The sequence below is a fragment of the Phyllopteryx taeniolatus genome, chromosome 16, assembly GCF_024500385.1.
Source record: "Phyllopteryx taeniolatus isolate TA_2022b chromosome 16, UOR_Ptae_1.2, whole genome shotgun sequence".
NCBI lineage: Eukaryota > Metazoa > Chordata > Actinopteri > Syngnathiformes > Syngnathidae > Phyllopteryx > Phyllopteryx taeniolatus.
Genome location: NC_084517.1, coordinates 2,130,058 through 2,145,360, shown reverse-complemented (window position 1 = coordinate 2,145,360; position 15,303 = coordinate 2,130,058). Strand labels below are relative to the sequence as shown.

At 44.9% G+C, this 15,303-nt stretch overlaps 1 protein-coding gene across 3 annotated transcripts; it reads right to left on the bottom strand.

The window, feature by feature from the left end:
* Nucleotides 1-2,873: 2,873 nt before the first annotated feature.
* On the bottom strand, nt 2,874-15,020 carry smim22 (small integral membrane protein 22). Of its 3 annotated transcripts, none has more exons than XM_061749923.1 (4): nt 14,862-15,020; nt 13,819-13,960; nt 3,399-3,469; nt 2,874-3,199 (listed from the first exon to the last, which is right to left on the bottom strand). In XM_061749923.1, the coding sequence occupies exons 2-4, from the start codon at nt 13,946-13,948 to the stop codon at nt 3,152-3,154; spliced, it is 249 nt and encodes an 82-aa protein (XP_061605907.1). In that variant the 5' UTR covers nt 13,949-13,960; nt 14,862-15,020; the 3' UTR covers nt 2,874-3,151. The 3 variants fall into 3 exon arrangements, 1 of the variants encoding a protein (XP_061605907.1); XR_009784920.1 differs by lacking the exons at nt 13,819-13,960; nt 14,862-15,020 and adding exons at nt 5,713-5,756; nt 10,588-13,812 and having other exon boundaries at nt 3,176-3,199; XR_009784919.1 differs by lacking the exons at nt 13,819-13,960; nt 14,862-15,020 and adding an exon at nt 10,588-13,812 and having other exon boundaries at nt 3,132-3,199.
* Nucleotides 15,021-15,303: the final 283 nt, after the last annotated feature.

Below are 15,303 nucleotides of genomic sequence, written 5' to 3'. Positions count from 1 at the left end.
GAAATCCGACGCCCTTTCTCGGCAAGACCCGCCCCGCTTCAACATGATTGGCTCCTGCATCGCGGGAAGGGTATAGGCTACGCAGATGTAACGAGATGTCCGTCCCAAATATTTTTTCTAAAAACTAAGAAGTTTATTATGGTTAGGTTTAGGAGTAGGGTTGTGGTTAAGGCAGTTTAGGATGAGTTAAGGTTAGGATTATGGTGGTTAAGGCTAGCGCCGAAGCCGACTGAACTATGGCGCAGTGTGTGTTGTTTGGACACTGTTTCCTTGAGCAGCCAATCGGTCGTACATTCAACCAAAATGCACAGAAGCTTTCCCTTACGGTGAAAATACTGTACTTTTCCGAGTTTACGAGCTGTGCCGCTGCGTTGCCTCTGCTTAAGCCACATAAATAGTACGTAAACCATCAAATGTTGTTTCACATCAATGCGAAACAATATTGATAATGTAAAATATGCCTGTCGATGAAAAAGCATAGATTGTGACCAGAGTGTATACAAGGTAGATCCCTCACTCGGTACGTTCAAAAATGAATGAAGCCGGCAACTTCCTTGCAAATATCCACACTTACCCTTTAATTCTCGGCAGCATAATTCTCTCTTTAACAACCTGCTTCTTCCTTAACTCCATCCATCCATCTATTTTCTACCGCTTATCCGAGGTCGGGTCGCGGGGGCAGTAGCTTTAGCAGGGACGCCCAGTCTTCCCTCTCCCCAGCCACTTCATCCATCTCTTCCGGGGGAATCCCGAGGCATTCCCAGGCCAGCCGAAGGATGTAGTCTCTCCAGCGTGTCCTGGGTCGTCCCCGGGGTCTCCTCCCGGTGGGACGTGCCTGGAACACCTCACCAGGGAGGCGTCTGGGAGGCATCCGAATCAGATGGCCCAGCCACCTCATCTGGCTCCTCTCAATGTGAAGGAGCAGCGGCTCTACTCTGAGATCCTCCCGGATGACCGAGCTTCTCACCCTATCTCTAAGGGAGAACCCGGACACCCTGCGGAGGAAACTCATTTCGGCCACTTGTATCCTGTATCTTGTTCTTTCGGTCACGACCCACAGCTCGTGACCATAGGTGAGTGTAGGAACGTAGATCGACCGGTAAATCGAGAGCTTCGCGTTTCGGCTTAGCTCCTTCTTTACCACAACGGATCGATACAAAGTCCGCATCACTGCAGACGCTGCACCCATCTGCCTGTCGATCTCCCGTTCCATTCTTCCCTCTCTCGTGAACAAGACCCCAAGATACTTGAACTCCTCCACTTGGGGCAGGATCTCATCCCCGACCTGGAGAGGGCACACCGCCCTTTTCCGACTGAGGACCATGGTTTCAGATTTGGAGGTGCTGATTCTTATCCCAGCCGCTTTACACTCGGCTGCGAACTGCTCCAGTGAGAGTTGGAGGTCACGGCTTGATGAAGCCAACAGAACCACATCATCTGCAAAAAGCAGAGATGCAATACTGAGGCCACCAAACCGGACCCCCTCTACGCCTCGGCTGCGCCTAGAAATTCTGTCCATAAAAGTTATGAACAGAATCGGTGACAAAGGGCAGCCTTGGCGGAGTCCAACCCTCACCGGAAACGAGTTCGACTTACTGCCGGATATGCGGACCTAACTCTGCGGATCGAACAGCCTGTATCAGGGGGTTCGGTACCCCATATTCCCGAAGCACCCCTACAAGGACCCCCGAGGGACACGGTCGAACGCCTTCTCCAAGTCCACAAAACACATGTTGACTGGTTGGGCGAACTCCCATGCAGCCTTGAGGACCCTGCAGAGGGTGTAGAGCTGGTCCACTGTTCCACGGCCAGGGCGAAAACCACACTCCTCCTCCTGAATCTGAGATTCGACTTCCAAACGGACCCTCCTCTCCAGCACCCCTGAATAGACCTTACCAGGGAGGCTGAAGAGTGTGATCCCCTTGTAGTTGGAACAAACCCTCTGGTCCCCCTTCTTAAAAAGGGGGACCACCACCCCAGTCTGCCAATCCAGAGGCACTGTCCCCGATGTCCACGCAATGTTGCAGAACTCCAGGCGAATCTCATCCACCCCCGGGGCCTTGCCACTATGTATTTATACAGAACATGAGCACACTATCTTGTCCAACAGATTTATTTTTCGATATAAATACATAGAACATTTTATACATTAAAATGTAACAAAAAGGGCTTTACAGAAGATTTAAATGATGGGGGGGAGGGAGAATCTGTTTGACAAGACAGTGTGCTCAACCTGTGGATGAAATTGATTTAGTGTAATTGACTGTGCTGTGTGCGGATTAGTGGTGTGAGTGTGCGTGCCCGCGTGTGTGTGTTACATTGGGAACACACACACACAACTCTGAGCGCTGATGTTTTAACGATGCGTTGTGAGCAGCACGGTGGGTATTACCACAACAATGGAAATGTATCTGACAATAGTCATGAACTGAATTTGCAGCATTAGGTCACATTTACTGAAAACCAAAGCTATTTCAATCAAAAATATAATAAGGTATATTTCTACATGGGACTCCATTTTTGATAGCAGCTTACATTTAATTCTTACATTCATAAAACTTGTGAGTTTTTGGAGAGTTTTTGTCAGTCAGAAAGTACACCTACTTTTCAGAAGCCAGTTGAACAACTTCAGGGCCCAAGCGTGTTTCCGGCCAAATGCATGACTCTGCCAGTCCGCCACCTCCTAGCTGACATGGCAACCATATTGGGACATGGCAGCCTTCCACCAATCTTCCAGGCAATGGTTTGTATTTTTAAATTATGAACAGGAAGTCCACTCTAGGATGGTACTGTATATCTGTCCTACAAAAATCCCTAAAGGGACATTATGTGAAGGAATATACTAAAAAAAAAAAAAAAAAAAAAGAATGGACCAAGGTTTATTACACATTTTATTAAATATACATATTTTAATGTAATATTAATCACATGATATTCAATACTAAAAGCAATTCAAATAAAGTGCAATCAAAGCTACCGGTAACTGTACATTTTGTGAGATGAAACCACATCAGGTACAACGATTGGTGTTAGAAAATCACAACAATAAGAGCAAGTCAACAATTAATTGGGTGTGAAAACACAGTAAAATCACATTTTGAAATGTTTAGCACAGGAGTTGATGAAAACTCTCCAGGTTGTTGTTCAGCTGTCATGGTTCCAAAGACATGTTCTCTATGCCAACTTTATGACGTTTAGGCTGTTACAACAAAAAACAAGTTATCATACCTTTTATATGCATACCTCCACATGTAATGTTTAATTCAGTGTGAAGACACATATCATCTTCAGGACTACAAAGTGAACAATGTATTGCATTTCTAGATGTGAGCACTAGATCTGAGCACACGAGTATTTCTTCCACCATATGTGAGAGCATACCACGTGTGTGTTTTCACCTTCTTATCACAGGAGCAGCAGCAGCAACAGCAGCGAATGAGGACCAGGAGGACCATAAGTACAACCAATCCTGCCACCACACACAGCAGCACATCATCAGAATTTCCTACAATACCTAAAGTCAAGCTGTGCAGTGCAAAAGTAATGATTTTAAAGTGGCCTCAAACACACTTCATTGTAGTCTAAGTAACATGCATGGGATTTTACAAGGGAATTGTTTTAAGCGGGACAAGTTCCACGGTGGCTCTAGACTCTTCCGGGTGGCTCTCCAAATAATTTCCCCCCCCCCACTGTCCATCCATCCATCCATCCATTCGCTACATCGCATATCCTATTCAGGGTCGCAGGGCGCTGGAGCCTAGTCCAACTTACTTTGGGCGAAAGGCAGACTACACCTTGAACTGATCACCAGTCAGTCGCAGGGCACATTCAGGGACAAACAACCATTCAGACTCACATTCACACCATCACTGAGTGGTAACTGAACCCAGGCTGCCTACACCGAAGTCAGGCGAATGTACCACTATCTGTGTGAGGCAGATATGCTAACCAGTCTGCCACGCTGCCGACCACTGTTGCCAACCTGGCAAGAATTCGATTCATATCACGAGTTGTGGTTGCTGATTCAATTCAAGGATGATATTGGTTCATTTAGATCGATATGATCCAAAACAATTCAGTGGCTTGAAATCGATTCAGTAACTTTTTAGCCGGTGGCACGGTGGACGACTGGTTAGTACATCTGCCTCACAGTTCTGAGGACCTGGGTACAAATCCAGCCTCACCTCTGTGGAGTCTGCATGTTCTCCCCGTACCTGCCTGGGTTTTCTCCGGGCACTCCGGTTTCCTCCCACATCCCCAAAACATGCATGGTAGGGTAATTGAAGACTCTACATTGCCCGTAGGTGTGAATGTGAGTCCGAATGGTTGTTTGTTCATATGTATCCTGTGATTGGCTGGCAACCAGTTCAGGCTGTGCTCCTACCCTCGCCCAGAGTCAGCTGGGATAGGCTCCAGCATGCCCGTGACCGTGTCCGTGACCCTAGTACTTGTATTCTTTTTGCAATAAAACAAATGGGTACAGCAATTTATTTATATTATTTAATCTATGATTTTACAGGTTCAGCTAGTTTTTTTCCTCGAGAAGAGATGTTTAATTGGTGTTATAATTATGAGAGTGTCCTTTTAAAAATGTCTCTACTGGAAGGAGCCCCAAGCTGAGCACAAAGTTTGAGAATCCATCTTCTAAACAGTCAAATACTCATGGCTAGAAGCAAAGCAGTATGAGGTTTTCACAAGGGAAATCTTTTTGGAATAGTGTTAAAAAATACATACAGCAGACATGCAAACACCAAAGGCATGAAAAAGGTGACAATAAAAAAAAAACATTGTAAGGAGGGTCTGGGGGGATCCCATGGGCTCCCGCAGAGATTTTTATTTTTTATTTTAAAATAAATTAAGCAATTTGGAAGACTGAAGAGTACAATAAGGCAAAATAAAACCCCTTTTCTTCACACAGAAAAACATTTATTTACACTGCTCAATTACATGTTAATGTACAAATTTAAGATTACAATTAAATTTGCCTCATTTCTTTGCTTTTTTGTTTTGGCCTCCAACTTGAGCAAGGCCCATCTCCACCTGCACCTGATGCCTGCTTAAAACTCTGCCACATGAATAGCATCCTCCTCTTTGAGCACTCTCATTCTGGAAAAGAATTGACTAAAATCCTTGTCTGTTTCATTTTTCACTATTACCAAGTTCAAAGGCCAATCCTAAATGCATCCTCCAGGGAAATGTAAACTACAGTATTTTTTATTTTCCATTTCTGAATTTGAAGTGGCGGCGCGGTGGGCGACTGGTTAGAGCCTCAGCCTCACAGTTCTGAGGACCCGGGTTCAATCCCCGGTCCCGCCTGTGTGGAGTTTGCATGTTCTCCCCGTGCCTGCGTGGGTTTTCTCCGGGCACTCCGGTTTCCTCCCACATCCCAAAAACATGCACGTTAATTGAACACTCTAAATTGCCCGTAGGTGTGAATGTGAGTGCAAATGGTTGTTTGTTTGTATGTGCCCTGCGATTGGCTGGCAACCAGTTCAGGGTGTACCCCGCCTCCTGCCCGATGACAGCTGGGATAGGCCGACCCTAGTGAGGAGAAGCGGCTCAGAAAATGGATGGATGGATGGATGAATTTGAAGTGAGTTTATTCTGTGTTGTGACATAATCCCGAACGTCGTTCCGTCGCTTAACATTAACATCCATAAACTAATTAGATAATTTTAGGCACGTTTCCTAATTAATAAAAGATGTACTTACGGATCAGCACTTGTCGCTGATGTTACGTGTGCTTCGCGGTTCCGCTGGGACCAAAAAAGTAAGAGTTAAAAGTACATGGTGAAATAAGTACTCAGGAACTGAGTAAATAGTGAGTAATTGCAGATTTTTTAACCACAGCATGAACATCAATAAAACAAATTACAAAATAAAATGTGAATGTGCAAATTCTGATGGTACAGTGTGTGTGTCTGTGTGTGTGTGTGAGTGTGTGTATGAAGATTTTTTAACCACAGCATGAACATATATATATATATATATATATATACATACATATATATATATATATATACATACATATATATATACATATATATATACATACATATATATATATATATATATATACATACATATATATATATATATATATATATACATACATATATCTATATATATATATACATATATATATCTATATATATATATATACACGTATATATCCATCCATCCATCCATTCTCTACCGCTTATCCGGGTCGGGTCGCGGGGGCAGTAGCTTCAGCAGGGACGCCCAGACTACCCTCTCCCCAGCCACTTCATCCAGCTCTTCCGGGGGATCCCGAGGCGTTCCCAGGCCAGCCGAAGGATGTAGTCTCTCCAGCGCGTCCTGGGTCGTCCCCGGGGTCTCCTCCCGGTGGGACATGCCCGGAACACCTCACCGGGGAGGCGTCCGGGAGGCATCCGAATCAGATGCCCCAGCCACCTCATCTGGCTCCTCTCAATGCAGAGGAGTAGCGGCTCTACTCTGAGACCATAGGTGAGGGTAGGAACGAAGATCGACCGGTAAATTGAGAGCTTCGCCTTTCGGCTTAGCTCTTTCTTTACCACAACGGACCGATACAAAGTCCGCATCACTGCAGACGCTGCACCGATCCGCCTGTCGATCTCCCGTTCCATTCTTCCCTCACTCGTGAACAAGACCCCAAGATACTTGAATTCCTCCACTTGGGGCAGGATCTCATCCCCGACCTGGAGATGGCATGCCACCCTTTCCCGACTGAGGACCATGGTCTCAGATTTGGAGGTGCTGATTCTCATCCCAGCCGCTTCACACTCGGCTGCGAACTGCTCCAATGAGAGTTGGAGGTCACGGCTTGATGAAGCCAACAGAACCACATCATCTGCAAAAAGCAGAGATGCAATACTGAGGCCACCAAACCGGACCCCCTCTACGCCTCGGCTGCGCCTAGAAATTCTGTCCATAAAAGTTATGAACAGAATCGGCGACAAAGGGCAGCCTTGGCGGAGTCCAACCCTCACCGGGAACGAGTCCGACTTACTGCCGGATATGCGGACCAAACTCTGACTCCGGTCGTACAGGGACCGAACAGCCCGTATCAGGGGATTCGGTACCCCATACTCTCGGAGCACCCGCCACAGGACTCCCCGAGGGACACGGTCGAACGCCTTCTCCAAGTCCATATATATATATATGTATATATATATATATATATATATATATATGTATGTATATATATATATATATACATGGTCCACTCGTACTCGATATCCCCCACCTACCCCGGAACATGACCAAAGTTCTGTCGGAGGTGGGAGTTGAAACTCCTTCTGACAGGGGGTTCTGCCAGACGTTCCCAGCAGACCCTCACAATATGTTTGGGCCTTCCACGTCGGACCGGCATCTCCCTCCACCATCGGAGCCAATTCACCAGCAGGTGGTTATCAGTTGACAGCTCCGCCCCTCTCTTCACCCGAGTGTCCAAGACATGCAGCCGCAAGTCCGATGACACGACCACAAAGTCGATCATCGAACTGCGACCTCGGGTTTCCTGGTGCCAAGTGCACGTGTGGACACCCTTATGATTGAACATGATGTTCGTTATGGACAATCCGTGACGAGCGCAGTAATATTGTTAATACTGATATTTCTTTGTTAATGTATTTTGTATTGTGCCCCACCCTCATGTTCAGTTTTAACACTGCAACTTTAAAAGTAATTTTTGGCTGTTCTAAAACACCTCTACTCAGATACCTTATTTCCCTCCATCCACCTATTTTCTGAACCGCTTATCCTCACTCGGGTCACGGGTGTGCTGAAGCCTATTCCAGCTGACTTTGGGCAAGAGGCGGCGTACACCCTTGAACTGGTCGCCAGCCAATTCCAGGGCATATATGAACAAACAACCATTCGCACTCACATTCACAGCTCAATTCAGTCCCTAAATTAACATTATAGCATTATACATGAGAAATTGCGGTAGTTGTCGATTCATCAATTACACACTGCAACTCATACACACCCACACACACATATACACATATATATATCCATCGATTTTCTGAGCCGCTTCTCCTCACTAGGGTTCGCGGGCGTGCTGGAGCCTATCCCAGCTATCTTCGGGGGAGAGCCGGGGTACACCCTGAACTGGTTGCCAGCCAATGGCAGGGCACATAACAAACAAACAACCATTCGCACTCACAGTCACACCTATTGGCAATTTAGAGTTGTCAATTAACCTACCATGCATGTTTTTGGGATTTGGGAGGAAACCGGAGTGCCCGGAGAAAACCCACGCAAGCACGGGGAGAACATGCAAACTCCACACAGGCGGGGCCAGGGTCTGAACCCCAGTTCTCAGAACTGGGAGGCAGACGCTCTAACCAGTCTTCACCGTGCCGCCATATATATATATATATATATATATATATATATATATATATATTCATCCATCCATTTTCTGAGCCGCTTCTCCTCAATAGGGTCGCGGGCGTGCTGGAGCCAATCCCAGCTATCATCGGGCAGGAGGCGGGGTACACCCTGAACTGGTTGCCAGCCAATCGCAGGGCACATCCAAACAAACAACCATTCACATGCACACCTACGGGCAATTTAGAGTCTCCAATTCATGCATGATTTGGGGATGTGGGAGGAAACCGGAGTGCCCGGAGAAAACCCATGCAGGCACGGGGAGAACATGCAAACTCCACACAGGCGGGGCCGGGGATTGAACCCCGCTCCTCAGAACTGTCAGGCTGACACTCTAACCAGTCGGCCACCGTGCCGCCCGTTCAACATCTGGCCCTACATTTATTTTCATTTGCACTTCCACATTCTGCAGCTTTAAATTTGTAAACAAGGGTTCCGCCTTCACCTTTCGGGTAATCTTTGGTGCTTCATGTAATGATGGACATGTAGATCGGCCAGTGATGAAGCAATACAATATTTCAGAAAAGTGAGTACACCCCTCATATTTTTGTCAATAATTTATATCTTTTCATGGGACACCACTGAAGAAATGGTCAGTGTCGGTTGGATATCATTGTACATTACTGTCCCCTCAAAATAACGTGTGTTGAGTTATTTTGGATGGAAAGTAGTGTACACTGTACCATTCATGTCCAAACAGCTGGAAACAAAGATGATTGCACCATTCAGTAAACATGTCCAAATTGGGCCCAATTAGCCATTAGCACAGGTGTGTAGAGTAGCCAAATATTGTACTCAAGTAAGGGTAGTGTTATTGAAAATGAAATTAATTCAATAAAATATGAATGTGCAAATTCAGATATTGCTAAACAATATCACTTAATCTAAAACATAAATAAAATCTTTATAAAATAAAATCTTTGTAAAATAACACATTCAGACAAACACAGCTCTAAGGAGTGGTCTTATACTATATTTTCCTCACTTGTTAAATAGCACAATACTGTAGGCTCACCAGGCAGATAACAAAAACAGGAACAAGGCTGCTGTGGATATAAAAAGTAGAAACCCACCTTTTCAAATGCCAGGTTTTTGAGTTGTAAAGAATTTTGACCAAGATAAATCATTTTAAAACCATTTTTCCACCAATGTTACCTAGAATTTGTACAATTCAACTGATTTCTTTTTGTATCTTTTTGAGTGGGGAGGTAAAACTATCCATCCATCCATCCATTTTCTGAGCCGCTTCTCCTCACTAGGGTCACGGGCGTGCTGGAGCCTATCCCAGCTGTCATCGGGCAGGAGGCGGGGTACACCCTGAACTGGTTGCCAGCCAATCACAGCTCACATACAAACAAACAACCATTCGCACTCACATTCACACCTACGGGCAATTTAGAGTCTCCAATTAATGCATGTTTTTGGGATGTGGGAGGAAACCGGAGTGCCCGGAGAAAACCCACACAGGCACGGGGAGAACATGCAAACTCCACACAGGCGAGGCCGGGGATTGAACCCGGGTCCTCAGAACTGTGATGCTGACGCTCTAACCAGTCGGCCACCGTGCCGCGAGGTAAAACTAAACAACTGAAATAAACCTGAATGTGATTGACTTGGACTTGACGTATAACTTGCTGCATTCTTGTCCAGGTCACCATCGCAAAAGATACGTTCTGTTTTAATTGATATTTTACCTGGTTAAATAAAGTTTAAATAAAATATATAGAAATAAATCCGGTTGCACAAGGATGCGCTTCCTCTTATATCTGGCATGCGACTGTGTTCAGAAGTAAAAGATCACATTCAAACTTATGTTCACTGGGAGTCCACATTCAGCTGCTACCATTTCATTTTTTTAAGTGGGAAAACAACAACACATGCATATGGCCTTAGAGAAACATTATTTGCTTCATTCCCTAAAATGACTGATGAAGAAGCTTTTTGCTGATCAGACTTACTGATAAAGTGTGTGTGTGTGTGTGTACCATAAAATAGTGCTAATGTATATGCGTAGCCAAAACAGCAAAAAGATCTGCAACTTACCGCAATGTGTTTTCTCAAGTTAGAAGTGGGCTGAAATATCCAAGTTTAGGCATTTCTTCTTAACATAAATACTCGAGTAAAAGTAAAAAGTATGCTTCATTAAAACGACTCTGACAAATACAATTGTAGTGTGCTCCTACCCACCTCTGGCTATTACTCGTATCTTCTTCTTCTTCTTTTCCTTTCGGCTTGTCCCGTTAGGGGTCGCCACAGCGCGTCATCCTTTCCCATGAGAGCCTATCTCCTGCATCCTCCTCTCGAACACCAACTGCCATCATGTCTTCCCTCACGACATCCATCAACCTTCTCTTTGGTCTTCCTCTAGCTCTCTTGCCTGGCAGCTCCATCCTCATCATCCTTCTACCAATATACTCACTCTCTCTCCTCTGGACGTGTCCAAACCATTGAAGTCTGCTCTCTCTAACTTTGTCTCCAAAACATCGAACCTTGGCTGTCCCTCTGATGAGCTCATTTCTAATTTTATCCAACCTGGTCACTCCGAGAGCGAACCTCAACATCTTCATTTCCGCCACCTCCAGCTCTGCTTCCTGTTTTCTCTTCAGTGCCACTGTCTCTAATCCATACATCATGGCTGGCCTCACCACTGTTTTATAAACTTTGCCCTTCATCCTAGCAGAGACTCTTCTGTCACATAACACACCTGACACCTTCCTCCACCCGTTCCAACCTGCTTGGACCCGTTTCTTCACTTCCTGACCACACTCACCATTGCTCTGGATGGTTGACCCCAAGTATTTAAAGTCATCTACCCTTGCCATCTCTTCTCCCTGTAGCCTCATTCTTCCCCCACCACCCCTCTCATTCATGCACATATATTCTGTTTTACTTCGGCTAATCTTCATTCCTCTTCTTTCCAGTGCATGCCTCCATCTTTCTAACTGTTCCTCCAGCTGCTCCCTGCTTTCACTGCAGATCACAATGTCATCTGCAAACATCATGGTCCACGGGGATTCCAGTCTAACCTCATCTGTCAGCCTATCCATCACCACTGCAAAAAGGAAGGGGCTCAGGGCTGATCCCTGATGCAGTCCCACGTCCACCTTAAATTCTTCTGTCACACCGACAGCACACCTCACCGCTGTTCTGCTGCCCTCGTACATATTATTCCTGTATTATTCTAACATACTTCTCTGCCACTCCAGACTTCCGCATGAAGTACCACAGTTCCTCTCTGGGTACTCTGTCATAGGCTTTCTCTAGATCTACAAAGACACAATGTAGCTCCTTCTGACCTTCTCTGTACTTTTCCATCAACATCCTCAAGGCAAATAATGCATCTGTGGTACTCTTTCTAGGCATGAAACCATACTGTTGCTCGCAAATACTCACTTCTGTCCTGAGTTTAGCCTCCACTACTCTTTCCCATAACTTCATTGTGTGGCTCATCAACTTTATTCCTCCATAGTTTCCACAGCCCTCAGGCATCTTCTCACGCTTTAGAATTCTATTGAACAAGCTGGTCAAAAACTCCACAGCCACCTCTCCTAGATGCTTCCATACCTCCACAGGAATGTCATCAGGACCAACTGCCTTTCCATTTTTCATTCTCTTTAATGCCTTTCTAACTTCCCCCTTACTAATCATTGCCACTTCCTGGTCCACCACACTTGCCTCTTCTACTCTCCCTTCTCTATCATTTTCCTCATTCATCAACTCCTCGAAGTATTCTTTCCATCTACCTAGCACACTGCTGGCACCAGTCAACATATTTCCATCTCTATCCTTAATCACCCTAACCTGCTGCACATCCTTCCCATCTCTATCCCTCTGTCTGGCCAGCCTGTATAGATCCTTTTCTCCTTCTTTAGTGTCCAACCTGCCATACATGTCATCATATGCCTCTTGTTTGGCCTTTGCCACCTCTACCTTTGCCCTGTGTCGCATCTCAATGTATTCCTTTCGCCTCTCCTCGGTCCTCTCAGTGTCCCACTTCTTCTTAGCTAACCGTTTTCCTTGTATGATTTCCTGTACTGTGAGGTTCCACCACCAAGTCTCCTTCTCTCCTTTCCTGCCAGAAGATACACCAAGTACTCTCCTGCCTGCTTCTCTGATCACCTTGGCTGCAGTGGTCCAGTCTTCTGGAAGCTCTTCCCGTCCACCGAGAGCCTGTATCACCTCTTCCCGAAAAGCTGCACAACACTCGTCCTGTCTCAGCTTCCACCACATGGTTCTCTTCTCTGCCTTTGTCTTCCTAATTTTCCTCCCCACCACCAGAGTCATCTTACACACCACCATCCTATGCTGTCTAGCCACACTCTCCCCTACCACTACCTTACAGTTGGTAACCTCCTTCAGATTACATCGTCTGCACAAGATGTAATCCACCTGTGTGCTTCTACCTCCGCTCTTGTAGGTCACCCTATGTTCGTGCCTCTTCTGGAAAAAAGTGTTCACTACAGCCATTTGCATTCTTGTTGCAAAGTCTACCACCATCTGTCCCTCCAAGTTCCTTTCCTGGATACCGTACTTACCCATCACTTCTTCATCACCCTTATTACCTTCACCAACATGTCCATTACAATCTGCACCAATTACGACTCTCTCTCTGTCTGGGATGCTCAGAACTACATCATCTAGCTCCTTCCAGAATTTCTCTTTCACCTCTAGGTCACATCCTACCTGTGGGGCATAGCCACTAATCACATTACACATAACACCCTCAATTTCAAATTTCAGCCTCATCACTCGATCTGATACTCTTTTCACCTCCAAGACATTCTTAGCCAACTCTTCTTTTAAAATAACCCCGACTCCATTTCTCTTCCCATCTACACCATGGTAAAATAATTTAAACCCTGCCCCTAAACTTCTAGCCTTACTGCCTTTCCACCTGGTCTCCTGGACACACAATATATCAACCTTTCTCCTAATCATCATGTCAACCAACTCCCGAGATTTTCCTGTCATAGTCCCAACATTCAAAGTCCCCACATTCAGTTCTAGGCTCTGTGTTTTCCTCTTCTCTTTCTGCCGAAGAACCCGCTTTCCACCTCTTCTTCTTCTTCTTCTTCTTTGACTTCGACTTCGACCCACAGTAGCTGAATTTCCAACAGCGCCCTGCAGGTTGACGGCGCCGGTGGCGGACGTTGTTAACCCGGGCCACGACCGATCCGGTATGGAATTCTTTGGATGAACGCTCATATTTGTTTGGCAAGGTTTTAAGCCGGATGCCCTTCCTGACGCAACCCTCTGCATTTATCCGGGCTTGGGACCGGCCTACAGTTTGCACTGACTTGTGCCCCCCATAGGGCTGCATTTGGCTATTACTCGTATATTCTCATAAACTTATATCTTTATTTGGTTCGAAGGTAACACGGCTGTTTTAGTTTGTATTACAGTTACACCGTCACTCACCAGTGAAGACTAAGAAGACAACGGCAAAGCCAATGTCCCATTCAGACTGGAAGAACTGCTTGGACTGCAGTCTTGAAATGACATCATTGAACTGACTCTCAAAGTCCTCCTGGGTGCTTTTCTGTCCCATGATACTGCTTTTCTACAAAAGAAGCCACACACATAAAAATAATTGTCAGTGCTATGGTTTCTCTTCATTCACCCTTATCAACGTTTTGAGTCTTTATCTTGTTACCGACGATCAATGACGTGCGCAGATGACACTGACAGACGTATGCTGTAAAAATGGTGACTGCAAGACCAAAAAAAAGAAAGAAAAAAAACGTTTTCAATTTATCCAACAAAACTATGTAATTTGAGTAAAAATTTTGATAATGTAGCCAATTTAAGACAAATTAAGAGGTAACAAAAATGTTAAAGGGTAATACTGAGTGAGTCTGTATCTGTCTATCAATCAGTTCACATAAACATATTCTATTCTATTCTTATACTGTATTTGGGTATGTGTTGAGGTTTTGATGAGCTTCAGAGAAAATCCTCTTTTTTAAAACAGGGACCTTGCACTCTAAGTTTTGGGAATGACCGGGGTAGTGTTTGATTCAAAGCATGGCAGAAGAGAGGCAAAGATGTTGATGAGTTTTCCCAAGTCCAAGGAGATGGCCACAAATGTCTTGTTTTTCTTAAAACACGGCCAATTTTTACTACTTTCATGGACGACTAATGAAATCAAAAAGTAAGGCTCAATCAGCTGATTTTTACTTTTTAAAACAATACTTAAAAGATGGTTTGAATTCACTTTTTCCATTTTGTGACAAATACGCTCGCTGGAAAGAAAATAACTCTTAAACAATCGTCATCATTCATCCTTTAATGTTAAACTACAAATTTTTCAGTCTACTAAAACAAATGCCACAAAATCAACCACTCGCCAGTATCAGGAAAACACCGTATGAATATCAAATGAACTCATCGTAGTACACTTGGCATTTCAATATATACAATATATAAACAAACGTTATTATTTGGAAGAATTGTCCACCTACCAGTAATTGTCCTTTGTTTTATTTCGTTCCGGGTTCAAAGTACTACCTGATCTACCTGTTTGACGTAATAAACTCCGCCTTTGCTACTCAAAGACAATCAGAACAGTAAATCTTTACCCAGCAGTCATGTGGTTGCTGTAGTTGTAGTTATTGACACCTCGCCGTGGACAATACGTCAAGGTGTCCGCCATCTTGCGGCAGTCATTTGGCGATGCCGCATGATGAGCCAGCGGAGGCTGGCCAATAGAGGGCGCTAGGGCGCCACCCCAGCGCACAGCTCGAGTCACCTTGCAGAAAACAAAATTAAATAATGAAAAAGAAATATCAAAGTAAAAATATGTCAAAATTGATGGATATCTATTTTGCTAACTTTTCTAACTAACTTTGCTCAACCTCAGGAATACAGTTTGGGAGGGCTTCGGAAGGGAGTTACATCAACATA

Coding starts and splice junctions, on each gene's coding strand:
- smim22 (XM_061749923.1), bottom strand. CDS start 13,948: ATGGGACAGAAAAGCACCCAGGAGGACTTTGAGAGTCAGTTCAATGAT. Junction 3,470..13,818: donor TGTCTTCTTAGTCTTCACTG/GTGAGTGACGGT, acceptor GTGTGGTGGCAG/GATTGGTTGTACTTATGGTC. Junction 3,200..3,398: donor GCTGCTCCTGTGATAAGAAG/GTGAAAACACAC, acceptor TTGTTGTAACAG/CCTAAACGTCATAAAGTTGG.